Source organism: Zea mays, chromosome 9 (genome assembly GCF_902167145.1).
Source record: "Zea mays cultivar B73 chromosome 9, Zm-B73-REFERENCE-NAM-5.0, whole genome shotgun sequence".
Classification (NCBI taxonomy): domain Eukaryota; kingdom Viridiplantae; phylum Streptophyta; class Magnoliopsida; order Poales; family Poaceae; genus Zea; species Zea mays.
The window spans coordinates 145959445-145971819 of NC_050104.1; the positions used below are offsets into that span (position 1 = coordinate 145959445).

General features: G+C 42.3%; 1 protein-coding gene across 1 annotated transcript; it reads right to left on the reverse strand.

Annotated features, from left to right (window-relative positions):
* Positions 1-201: 201 nt before the first annotated feature.
* Positions 202-2469, reverse strand: LOC100283697 (uncharacterized). Its single transcript, NM_001156598.2, has 7 exons — positions 2312-2469; positions 1977-2063; positions 1775-1840; positions 1547-1644; positions 1322-1447; positions 946-1215; positions 202-795 (listed from the first exon to the last, which is right to left on the reverse strand). Exons 2-7 carry the CDS (start codon positions 2035-2037, stop codon positions 574-576), a joined length of 843 nt encoding a protein of 280 aa, NP_001150070.2. The 5' UTR covers positions 2038-2063; positions 2312-2469; the 3' UTR covers positions 202-573.
* Positions 2470-12375: the final 9906 nt, after the last annotated feature.

Below are 12375 nucleotides of genomic sequence, written 5' to 3' on the forward strand. Positions count from 1 at the left end.
TCCGTTCAGAAATGACTTCACGACGGGTACCATCTGTTGCGCTGCACGATCCACACGGAATATCTCTGACCTCCAGGCTTTTTGGCGGTTTGGCTGCTTCGTCGGCTCAAGTGCTCAACAGCTGCCAAGAGGTTGACGTGTCATTGGAACAGGGGATCATCAGAGATGGGAGAGAGAGAAATCTGGCAGCATTCAGATTTTCAGAGAAGCAAATGTGTTGCTCTTCCATTCTTGCTAACCGCTTTTATTACTTCAGATGACAGAGCACAAGAAACGTACAAGTAAACTCCATTTTTTCTTATTACTTCTAATATTTATTGGTAATTTACAAACAACTGGCTGATACATAACTATACATATCTGGGAGCATCCCAAACATGATATCATCTGCTCCCCCCTTTACATGCTGCACCCCTTCTTGCTGTCGGAAATTCTCGGCCCGGCCATGGCTGGATTCAGTTCCAGCGTGAGACCACCAGCCCTGGCTCGGGGAGAGAGTGGTATGCGATCGTCCCGGTCCTGGATGTCGAGAAGGTTGGGCTGACGGTGCACCGGAGGATTCGAGAGAGGGGTTTACGCGGTGACCGAGGTCTCCATGGCGACGCGCTCGGCGTAGAGCACGTCCTCCGCCTTCTCGGCCTCCTCCCACAGCCCCGGCAGCGCCTCCCTGACGTTGTGGATGCTCTCCAGCGCGTGGTCCGCGCCTTTCACCCGCTGCGACTTGCCCACCAGCACTGTGTGAAGGCCGATCTGCTTCCCGGCCTGGATGTTGCGTACGCTGTCGTCGAAGAAAATCTGCAGCCAGGTAAGGTAAAGGTAAGCTTTCGTCAGGGACGTGGTCAAGCAGAAAAATAGGATAGAATATATAGGTCCGTCAGGCGTGGATGCAACGTCAGGAGCAGGAACGGAAATTGCGCTGGGTGCCAGAGGAGCTCGGAAGCTTACCGCCTTGTGCGGGTTGACGTTGGCGATCCTGAGCGCCTCCTCCATGGCGTCGACGTTGGGCTTGCACAGGACGGGGGTCTTGGGCAGCTCGGCGGCGGCGCCGGAGCGGGCGAAGTGGCCGGCGATGTCGAAGATCTCGGCCTCCCGGTCTCCCTGAGGCGGGCACGGCGGGTTCAGGGTCTCGAAGCAGATGATCCCCTCGAAGCAGTCCTCCAGGCCCAGCCTCTCCAGGGCTCTCACGGCGTGGACCTTGTCGCCGTTGGTGAATATCTGAAACACCACACCACACCAGACCACAGGTATCGTATGGTTCAGCAACTCGATCCTTGTCCGAAGGAGGAGAAATTCGTGTCGTCTGAGTGAGGAGGACGCTTACGAGTTTGCGGATGGGCAGGTTCTTGAGAATGTGCTTGAGAACAGGGTCGGGCTTGATGTTGTCGTACGGCAGCCTTCCGTGGACGAAGGCGTGGTACTCATCGTAATCGAAGCTGTAGCCGATCGCCTGGGGAATCCATGCATGAGAACCTTTTTAGTTCACCGATTCACTAGTAGAAAAAAAACTGAACAATTCAAGGGATCAGGAAAGACGCGATACACGTACCCTGAGGCCAGCCATCGTGGTGCCGTAGTTCTTGTACAGCAGATTTCCCAGGTTCTCGATCTTGCTCTCGTCAATACCCAGCTTCTCGACCATGTAATCTGGAGTGAATGACAGAAGCGAGAAGGTGCAAGCAGGCATTCAGTTCGCTGAAAGTTCAGATGAGGTAAAAACGTTCCAAAAAACAAAAACAAGCAGCGGTCAGTAACAGCAGGAGAAGAGGAACCTCACCTTCAATGTTCTTCTTGACATGGTCCGCGATCCCGGAGCTCAGCGGGTACAGGGTGTCGTCGAGGTCTGTAGGCGAGAACAGGTCAGAAAACCCTTGCATTCCGTGAAGAGGCAGAAGAAGAAGGAGGAGGAGGCAACAACAGAACGATACAAAAACGAGCCGGGCGGCGGCGTATCTGCAGGAAGCGGAGCAGCGGCTTACCGAAGAGCAGGCAGTCGAACTTGGGCTCCTGGACCTTGTGGCAGCGATCCTCGAACTCCATGCCTGGGAACTGTGGGGAAGAGAGAGCTGCAGAGAGAGAATCGAGATTAGCAGGCAGTCCCAAGACTTGTCACGGGAATACATTCCAGCCCAAATTACAGTTCCTGTCATGTCATTATTTACGCCCCCCTCAGAATTTTATCATTGATTCTAGAACACTGAAAAACTAGATTCGTCATTTCAAAAGCAATCCCGTCCTTTCCCCATCCTCGGCGCGGAGTTCATCGGAGCTCCGAACCGACCCACATTTGCAGCGGCTAAGGACGCGGGCATACCTAGCAGCTCAAGGCTCGCTGGCTGCAATGCGACAGCTGACGCAGGCACGCAGCGGCAGAGCTGGGGAGCAGAGCAGCGGCGAGACGAGTCTCGAGGCTTCAAGAGAGCTATAGCTCTGCGCACCAGAGGCGAGAGAGAGCAGAAGGCGGAGGGGGAGGAGAGGAGGCGGGGGCGGGCGGGTTTATATAGCCGACCCGTGGCTCCGCGGTCGGAATTAGCAGCCGCGGTTCGCTGCTGACCAGTCCAGTGGCGTGCCCTTGTTAACTCGTTAACCCCAGTTGTTAATAGCCTCCGGAGCACTGCCTGTGCCACCCAGCTGTCGCCACATGATTGGACCTAACGAACAGTGGAGCAGTGATTTTTTTTCCCGCTTCTTCCCGAACTGCCCTCCTCATTCTTTCTGGAAAGTTTTGGGACGGAGCGTGTTGTGTTGCCCCGTGAGGACATAACAGGATTTTTCATAGCGGAACAGACACGAAATTATTATGGTTGGTATTATTTAGGAGTGCATATTTTTATATTTATACGGATACGGTTAACGCACGCATGATCATGACCAGACGAATTCCACTGGAATCTAAATGCGAATGGACAAAATTTAGTCGATTTTATGTAGACAATGCTAGTTCTCACCGAGGCGCCGATTAATAATAATAATAATAATAATAATAATAATAATAATAATAATTATTATTATTATTATTAAATCTGGAAAATGAAGGCGCTGCTAAAAATTAAACCTTTGTATGGTATCTTTGTAAAGCGTAGTCCATACGAAAGATAATCTAGCTAGACGAAACTGACATGGAAATCAACAATGTGTACAAAAATGGAGTTGCTATTAAAAAATTAAAATCTTTGTGTGGTACCATCGTAAAGGGTATTCCTTACCAAAAATAATTTGGCTAAGCAGAACTGACATGGAAATCAACAATGTGTATTTTGCCGTTAAGCTGAGACAATCAAGCACCTATTCTTCCAATGCAATTTTGCTCGTTCTACATGGTTAATCATCCAAATGGCATCCAACTTTACCCGTCGAACGGTGTTTTTAACATGTTTGGCAACTGTCTACTAGGGCCAGGTAGCGAGTATGGAATTCTCATTGGGGGGGGGAGCGATTGCCTTACTACGGTCGCTCTAGCCATGGCAAGAATTCTTCTCCACTGCGGGTAATTTACCAATGTACTTTATTGATTCATTTGTGGGTCCCTCTCAAACTCTCGAAGAACAAATATTTTTTATGGAGGTGTATACATATTTGAAACAGACTACAAGGAATCTTTTTTAGCCGACATGGATGGCAGCATAGTCTACAGATCAATCATTCATAGGCTTAGTGTTGTTTCATAGTTGAACCCCGTCATATTTTCTAGCAATGTACTATTGTTATAGTATGTAGAAGAAGAGACCATAGAGGAAGGTGGAGGAATATGAGGGAACTGAGGGAGATGAGTTTAGAGTTAGGACTGGTCCATGTGTGAAAAGATAAGACATTTGGCCCATGCGCGGTGTGGATTAACCATATAATGAATTTTGAAAAGATTTTGTGTATCTATAATTGTATCTATATCTTGTATTTTAAAATGAGGAATTCTTTTTTGGCTTGTACGACTCTTTTTCATATCCTCCATTTTAAATTATGATGATTGTTATCTAACGATCCATATTGAAGAATTTTCTTTGGGCTCTCACTTTTTCCTCCATGATAGCCTCGCTTTTTCCTCCACTTGACTTGTTGGATTATATAATCATAAAAGGAAACGAACAATGGCTTAATCCCTTCGATCCCCCGTGTAACTAAACAAGGTCTTATAGGTATCACACCATTCATGTCATGTTATGGTCGTGGCGCACATGGGGACACGTAAGTTGCTTCTACTTCCATTTAAATCAATTAAGTCAATCTTGTCAATTTGTTATTAAGATTAATTATTTATTGCACTAATATTTATCGTAGACACTGAAATTATTTTATTTGATTTAAGGTTGGGCCAACCCTAATTAAAAACCAACCAAAATATCCTGTCATGAGCATCATGCGCTATATATACTAGGAGAGTGCCCGTGCGTTGCAACGGGAACATATAAAACCACGATGACCTATCTACAAATGTGTTATACTTTTATAAGAAAAGGTTTCATAATCCACTTGTGATCCTACTATACATAAACTTTGTTATTTTAATCTACCTATGTCACCACTACATTGCAACAATCAGCACCATACAGACTTCTATATATGATTTTAATAATGTTATGTCAATTGCATCATGTAGACTTTATACATATAGTTAGATGTATGTGTGTTGCAACATCATACAGAATACTTAATAAAATGTTAGTGCACACCAATTATATAGAAACGAACACTATATAACTGAGGAAAAACCTTCAAATTCTAAAGTGGAAAAGGAAAGCTTGTCCACGAGTGGAGTGTGGAACCCCCTCCTATGCACATCGGGGTAGGTCATAAGTGGATAAGCCAGATTGAATAATAGGAGCATATGCAAAACAAATGGAAAAGTGATAGAACGGAATTAAAGTGATACAAAATTATGCCACAACACACAAATCATCTTAACCAAAACATATTCTTGTGTGCATTAGCACTAAAGATTCAACATACCGAAAATTCTACAAAGTAGTACTGGACATTTGTTGCAGATGAATATATACCATATAATAAGTGGATTGACACACTAAATACTCAATAAGGCAGGCATCCTAACATAACTCATGTACAAGTAACTACATATACTTATCTACACGATTTCTGTCAAAATATAACAAGCATGCTAAATGCATGTAAGGTAGAGACAGGCCTGGTTCCTGGAGATCTGGATGCCAGCCTTCAGGTCCTGCACAAAGTGTTTCAACTCGAGGTCTTAGACCTTTACATAGTAAGTAAGAATAATGTATCACTGTTCACTAATGATTTGCTTGTATCATCTTCTATAGTACATAAATGCAGCGATTCACTTGGGATAAGCATTGCTCGCACAGGAGCACCGAAAGGGTAAGTAGTAGTGATGAGCCCATCAGAGGATCCAAATCACATCACAAGAATGCACGAAAGGGTAAGCAACAGCGACGCACCCATCAGCGGATCCAAATCAAAATGCAGCCGAGGGACGGGGGAAAGACGTACAATCGAAATTGTGGTGATCTAATGTCGCAGGCCACAGCTTCAAGATTTGAGAAACCTCCAACTCCGACGGGCTGGGCTGGGTGCCAGGGTTCTTAGTGGCCAGCAAGCATAGTAGTCGAGGTTGATGCTCCTGAGGGCCTCCTGGTGGCAATCCATAGAAAACATTTAACTCATCAGAGCTTGTGCACATAGAAAATGACTCACATTTTATTATTAAAAGACAAACTTCTAAATCCCCCAAATCCCAGGAACAAAACAAGGCTGTACACTTTTGGGTCACCTTGTCCTCAACATTGATTTTATGTTAATCAATCACAAACGAAGAACCTAGACAACAGCTCCTAGCCCTTGTTTTGGTTTGATTCAGAGAATTAAATGAACTAAATTCAAAAGAGCAAATTAATAGATTGCAGACCACCATTGGGTGTAGTAAATTGCTCCCCTATTTTTTCATCAAATCTATGGTTACACTCTGTTTTTGCCAGCGGAAGGTGAATATTCTTCTGTTGTTGATAATCATCAATTAAAATGCAGAATAGTGTAGCACCACTCATGAATTTTTATTTTGAGGAAGCGGCGAGAGACTGTGCAGCTATGTAGTCACTTGTTTCTGTAGTAGAAAACAAAAGAAACTGTGGTCGTAGTAGGAGGCTGAAACGGGGGACCGACGACAATTGAGATGGACCCGCGCTTCCCGCTGCCGACTGAGACTACACCGTCCTATTTGGTGGTGGTGGCAGCACTCGGGGGCACCACAGGCAAGCCCACTCGGAGTCGTTCATCCACTTCTTCGACGCAGATCTACTCAACCCGGACGGATGATGCGCTGCGCACTGAGCCGTCCGGCCGAGAGCTAACTTGCAAGCAGCCAGCCTTTGCTCTCGACCCTCACAAAACCCTAACACACAAAAACCCCTGAGTAGATAAATCATGGTGGAAGGTGGTCACTAATACCTTTACGAAGCGACGAGATGCGCCTGCGCAACACACTGGGAGGGAGGCATTCGACCAAGGACTGCAAACGTCCTCGCCATCGTGGACTTGGACAACGTCGTCTCCCCTTCTTTCTTCCTAACGGGTTCCTCGTGTAAATCCTAGAATCGGGGTATGGGCGGCGGGGACTGGCGTCTGCGGACGGCGGCAACGGTGGAGGAGAGCTCGGGCGCGATGATTTCGACGCGACCGGGGTGCGACGGTTTCAGGGGCGCGCGATGGCTTCGGGGTTGGTGGGCGGGATCGGGGAGCAGTACTGGTGGGCGAGATCGACAGCTTAGATCGCACAACGCCAGAACATACGGCTAAGATTGTATATCGGCAGAACGATAGGCTACACTTACCGTCTTAATAAGTAGTAGAGATTGTGAATCAAGTTGTTTGGCTTTCAGCCCCTTACTGAGAAAAGGAAAGGAAAGGCAAAAATCAAGGGAGTGTTATAGTGATTTCGTAGATACCAGATGTTTTGGCCATTAGTTTACTGAGTTGTGCCTTCCTGCCTGTCCATTTTCATATATATATAAATGCTCTTGATTTTAGGTGGAAAGGTTCTCTTCACCAGTATTTTGTGAAATTTCTCCATTACTTTTTAGGGGTATAACTACACAAAAAGTCTACCTTCTGAAGCATGTAGGAGGTTTCTGTATGATAATACATATCTCTATGCTAAGCAAGCTAGCACACAATCTATATACACATTCTAGATTAAAACACCAGAAACCTGAGTTCACAGAAATTTGAGATATGCACTTATTAACAATACCTAAATACTCAAATGAGACTATGCCAAAACGGTGAAAATAACCCAAGCTAAGCTGCAGTCTAGAACACCAGTTATTTTTACCTTTTATACATGCGTAACTTTAGAAGTTACCTCGCTTATTTTTACCACCAAAGCATAAACAATTCAGCAACCTGACAATGTAGATAAAAAGCAGACTATAGATAAATTTTGACATTTAAATCACATGTCAATACAGTTTGCTATTGTTGAAAAGTCAGGTTCCATTAATAGTAAATCATCACAATTCAGAAAGTTGGTAAGGTACAGATAAAAAATTCAGGAATCAACTAATAAAAGATAAAAAGAGCTGCTAATATGACTGCCAAGCCATAATTTACATAATGAAGTATTCTGAACATGGCAACTGTATACACAGTAAAAGCTAAAGGGCAAAGAACCAAATAAACTTTTGCTATGTATGAACCTAAAATTAAGTGACATTACAGGGAACCTACAGACTATAGTATATATGGTTGTACAAAGTAAGTGAATGAGAATATAGTGCACTTGCAATAATAACACACACCCTGGAAATGTAAATGACAGGTCCAAATATAGAGCACTTTGCTACTGACACAAACATGAAACTATCTAATTGTATAAACCACTTGGAAATGTAATTGACAGGTCCAAATATAGAACATTGTGCTACTGACACAAAAATGAAACTATCTAATTGTATAAACTACCTGGAAATGTAAATGACATGTCCAAATATAGAGCACTGTGCTATTGACACAAACATGAAACTATAAAATAGAAAAAAAATGGCTATAAAATTATAAAACAGAAGGGGCAACTGTTGTTTGCTTGACAGCTTAAGAGGAATGAAGAAGGTAGAAGTTTCTTCCATCTAGGGCTAGTTTTTCCAAATTGGGTGTTGGGTCAGTGGGTTGCCCTAGAAAAACCTGCATCTAGATTTCACGTACACATTTCCACCAATCATGTCATATGATCTAAATTACCAAACAGTAGCTAAGATACTGGGCAAATAAAGCCTCGTTTGACACAGTTAAGCTTCGTCATGAGCAGTTTTCTTAGTGAAGCTTATCAGTTTTGGAAAAAAATCGACAAAACAACTTTACCAATAGCTTCATACATGACAGAGGGGAATAAATGAGAGTTGTGCAAAGCTACATTTTTCAGCTTCACCTCTCCCATCTTCCTTTGTGATCCTCATTCCTTTGTGAGAGGATAAAAAAGAAGCTCCAACAATGAAGCCATTAACCTTGGCCCTTGGGCATAGAGCCAGCATCTCTACTGAACTGTGTTGAGGACCTATAAATTTGCTTCAATTTAGTATACATAGAAGAAATATATGTGAGTTGAGCACAGATCACCTATCCTTCATGCAAATCAAAACTCTTCCAACTTCTTCTTTTGCCTTTGATTCAAGAACAGTCCTTCCATCCTTCTCCAGCTTCATAAGCAGTACTTTCTCAGTTGGTTCATCGAGATTGAAAGCTGACAATACACTGCAACACATCAAAACCACGACTTGTTACACCGAAGTGGGCATGTTTTCTTGAGTGCAAATAAATAGTCATAGCAATCTACCAATCTAGCAAGTGAATTGTTATGACACAAGATCTATAGAACAATAAACAATACAAAAGGGGTCATAGTTCACATTTTAGGAGTTTTAGCCTTTGACAGTGGCGCACAAGGAGGGCAAGATACTTTGGGGCAGATCACAACATTAGCAAACAATAGCTCACATATGCACGTTCATTGATATGTAGATGACAAAAAATAATGGATGTGTTTAACTGTGAACATATACTGCACAACATACATCATGCTGCATATAAAGGACCCTTAGTGGCCAGATCACAACAATTACCAGGTAAGCTTCATGGTTAGCAACAATCCTCCTGATGATAGTACTTGTAGTCATATCCAAGGGACTCTCCAGTCGAGGTTAAATACCCATAGCCATTGTATTAGCAAATAACCAAGTATTGTTATTGTACCCCCTTGTTGTTGACAGCAGTAGCCATATCAGAACTCAATCCCATTCAAGAAGACAAGCAACTCTACCAGACAAGACACTGACTGTTCAACCACGGTACGGGGATTATGTTCTTTGACAGCCTTTTTAAGTCCAAAAGAAACATGGACCTCAATTCAATTATTCAGGGGTTGGATTGTATATAATGCAAGACTAAGCAGTGTGGATTTCGATGCCAGTCCCAGGCAACAAACAAGTTGGTTAGATCAAAGAAATCTACAATGCCCAACGAATCCACTAAATATCATCTATGTTTCCAAATCAAACAAGCATACAACAGAAAGGTTCTCTCTATCTCATATGCTGTTGTCACTCCAATACCAGTCTACCAAATTGAACCTCAGAAAAACGAAGTCAAGACAGCAGAGCAATATCTGACCCCAAAACAATTGGAGCGAAAAGAAAATAAGACATGATCCGAGAGTAGCCCTTTGCCAATCAGTAGTCAGACAGTGCAAAAAATGTTGTTCTAAAAAATAATAAATGGGAGAGCGAAAAGAGACAGACCATTCACAAGCTTGTAGCTAAGGTAATGAGCTCCATCTGATTGGGAGCACCCTCCTTTTCCTCCAGCATGAGAATCCGCCTTCTACGAGAAGAGGTCTACCACACCGAATCTCTGAAAACAGAGTCAAGATAGCAGAGAAATTTCTGCCCCAAAACAATTGGAATGTAGGGGAAAACGAACATGAACAGAGTAGCACTTTGGCAATTACTCGTCAGACATTGTTGAATATTGCACATCTAAGATTGAAACAACACATAATCACAAGGTCACATGTATACCAGAGACAACACCCTTTCTCACCAGCAACACAGATTACTCAATATTAGTACCCTTCATAACCATAACCTGTTCGAAGCTACTTTGGCAGCCGAATGTTGGGAGAAACGTAATTTTGAATTTTTGACATAGCAACATAAAGCAATGTACAAGCATATGGATGTAGCAGGACAATCACAATGAAATAAATCAAATAATTAATGAGTTCCTCTTGCTTAGGAATCAAGGAGTGGGATTAGTAAAAATAATGGTTAAAATGCCTTGTGTTCTCCAGAAATCAATTGTGTGGCCTAACTATCCATTAAGGTACATCCTGCCAAGTGCCAACTGTTTTCTGCCTAACCAATAAACATGCGCCAGGTTAAATAATCATCACTCAGAGTAACTGGCAATAATAGCGCTATCTTACACAACATGGGTTTGTAGTTGTATTTACTGGAGTAGCAAAAGAACATTGTCCACCTTCTAAACACATACAATTATACGTAAGTACGTACATACATGCATGCATTCAGGCTATAGTAACTTGTAACCAAGCATTGCCAGTTGTTGGTTTCGATCCATTGGATGAGTATCAGTGGCCTGGCTAACAAAGAGCTATAGCAGTCACCACTCTGCCTACATAACAAGAGAAGAGTTAAGTACAATAGTTTTAAAACGCATTGATCTGGAGAACCATATATTTAATAGTGATCAATAAACATGGAGCAACCTACTGCTACTTTGCCACTTAATAAGCAACCCACATGGCAAGGACTTACTATGAGGACATTCACCTGGGCCCCAAGAACCCAGCAATCCACATTCGACAACCATTCACTAACTTCCTAAACAAAAAAATGGTTACATTATGTATGTAATGAAGGTGGCTGTTGACATGTGTGACTTTTTATATGGATAGATTCAAAACAAAAATACAACATATATTTAGAGAGCTATTGGAGAACTCACAGTTTTTTACTACCAAAGTTATTTAGCAACTCCTTAAATATGTGAATTAGAGAGTTAAAATTTATATAACTACTGGAGTTGCTCTAATAGATATGACCCAAGTAGGTATGATTTAGTTTCTCAAAAACTCCAACCATTTTTAGTATCCCATCTAGTATGATATGCTTTGCAAACACAAATCAAGCCTGTTCATCCCAGTAAACAGAAAAATGAAGCATGGAAACATCAAATCATGTAATAAGAACACATATCTTGTTTCAGGCATCAAGTTGTACCTTGAATCTGCACTAATCATTTTAGTTGGCATCTTTGTATCATGTGGTATGTCAGTCCTTTACTTTGGCATTGTAAGATTGTAGGCCTATGATTGGTAAAACAGCAGCTGAGCAACCCCATCTGATGAGCTGCTTTGATGAATCCAATGCCCAAGGGAATGGGATTGCTCAGCTGCTGTTGAATTATAATATCACCAAATAAAAGGAACATAGAACAAACCAGGAGGCTGGATGAAGATCATGCAGGCTGGCATCCAAATTCAAAGCCAAGTTATCAGTCAATAATCTGATCTTGTCCTTCAAAGCCAACAAATTCGATCCATGGCTCTAAAAACATATCAGCGTGTCATCGCAGAGTCAGCATAAGCGACATCGCTCCCCGTGGCCAGCACCCTCCATAGTAAGACCAACTCCATCCACCCACTTGTCCCAAGATCAATCATGATGGATTTCACTTGTTGTGGGCAAAGAACAAAGTTGAGAAAATGAACCTACAATAGGTGAACAAAATATTTGTTAAAAACACGATACCATTCACAAAATATAGCAATTGCCAGTAGCCTATCTTATTACAAAACTTCTAATTCACACATACATTCAAAATTGAAGTGTCCTTGGTTTCTAGCCTATCCTCAATAACCATCTCAATGTTCCCGAAAATGGACATAAAGGAGTGCAATGCAGGTGGAGTACTTGCACGGTAGAACTATGTTCAATACTAATGGCAAACGTCAAACTTAAAATAAGATCAAATCCATCGGATTCTGATATGATACAGTCAACTAATTCATCTTGTGTACGGTGACACCCTTTTTTCTTTAATCTAGGGAACTGAACAACCAACTTATAAGCAAAAGATCAAAGCAATGTCATTTCATGGTATTAAAAATGGGGTTAAGATGAAAAAGCATGTTATACGGTGATGTAATAAATGGATAGAGTTTATTTGGTGTAACAATTTTCAGAACATCAAGTAGGACAGATGCAATCTGGAAGTGTCTACCCATTTCCTCCCTTCATCACTCAACAAAAAGTAAGTCAATGTAGTATAGTATGATAATTTGTAATATTGCTAATACAGCTAAACAATAACCATTCTTACAGTTTCCTTTTT

Coding starts and splice junctions, on each gene's coding strand:
- LOC100283697 (NM_001156598.2), bottom strand. CDS start 2,037: ATGGAGTTCGAGGATCGCTGCCACAAGGTCCAGGAGCCCAAGTTCGAC. Junction 1,216..1,321: donor ACCTGCCCATCCGCAAACTC/GTAAGCGTCCTC, acceptor GTGGTGTTTCAG/ATATTCACCAACGGCGACAA. Junction 796..945: donor ACGTCAACCCGCACAAGGCG/GTAAGCTTCCGA, acceptor ACCTGGCTGCAG/ATTTTCTTCGACGACAGCGT.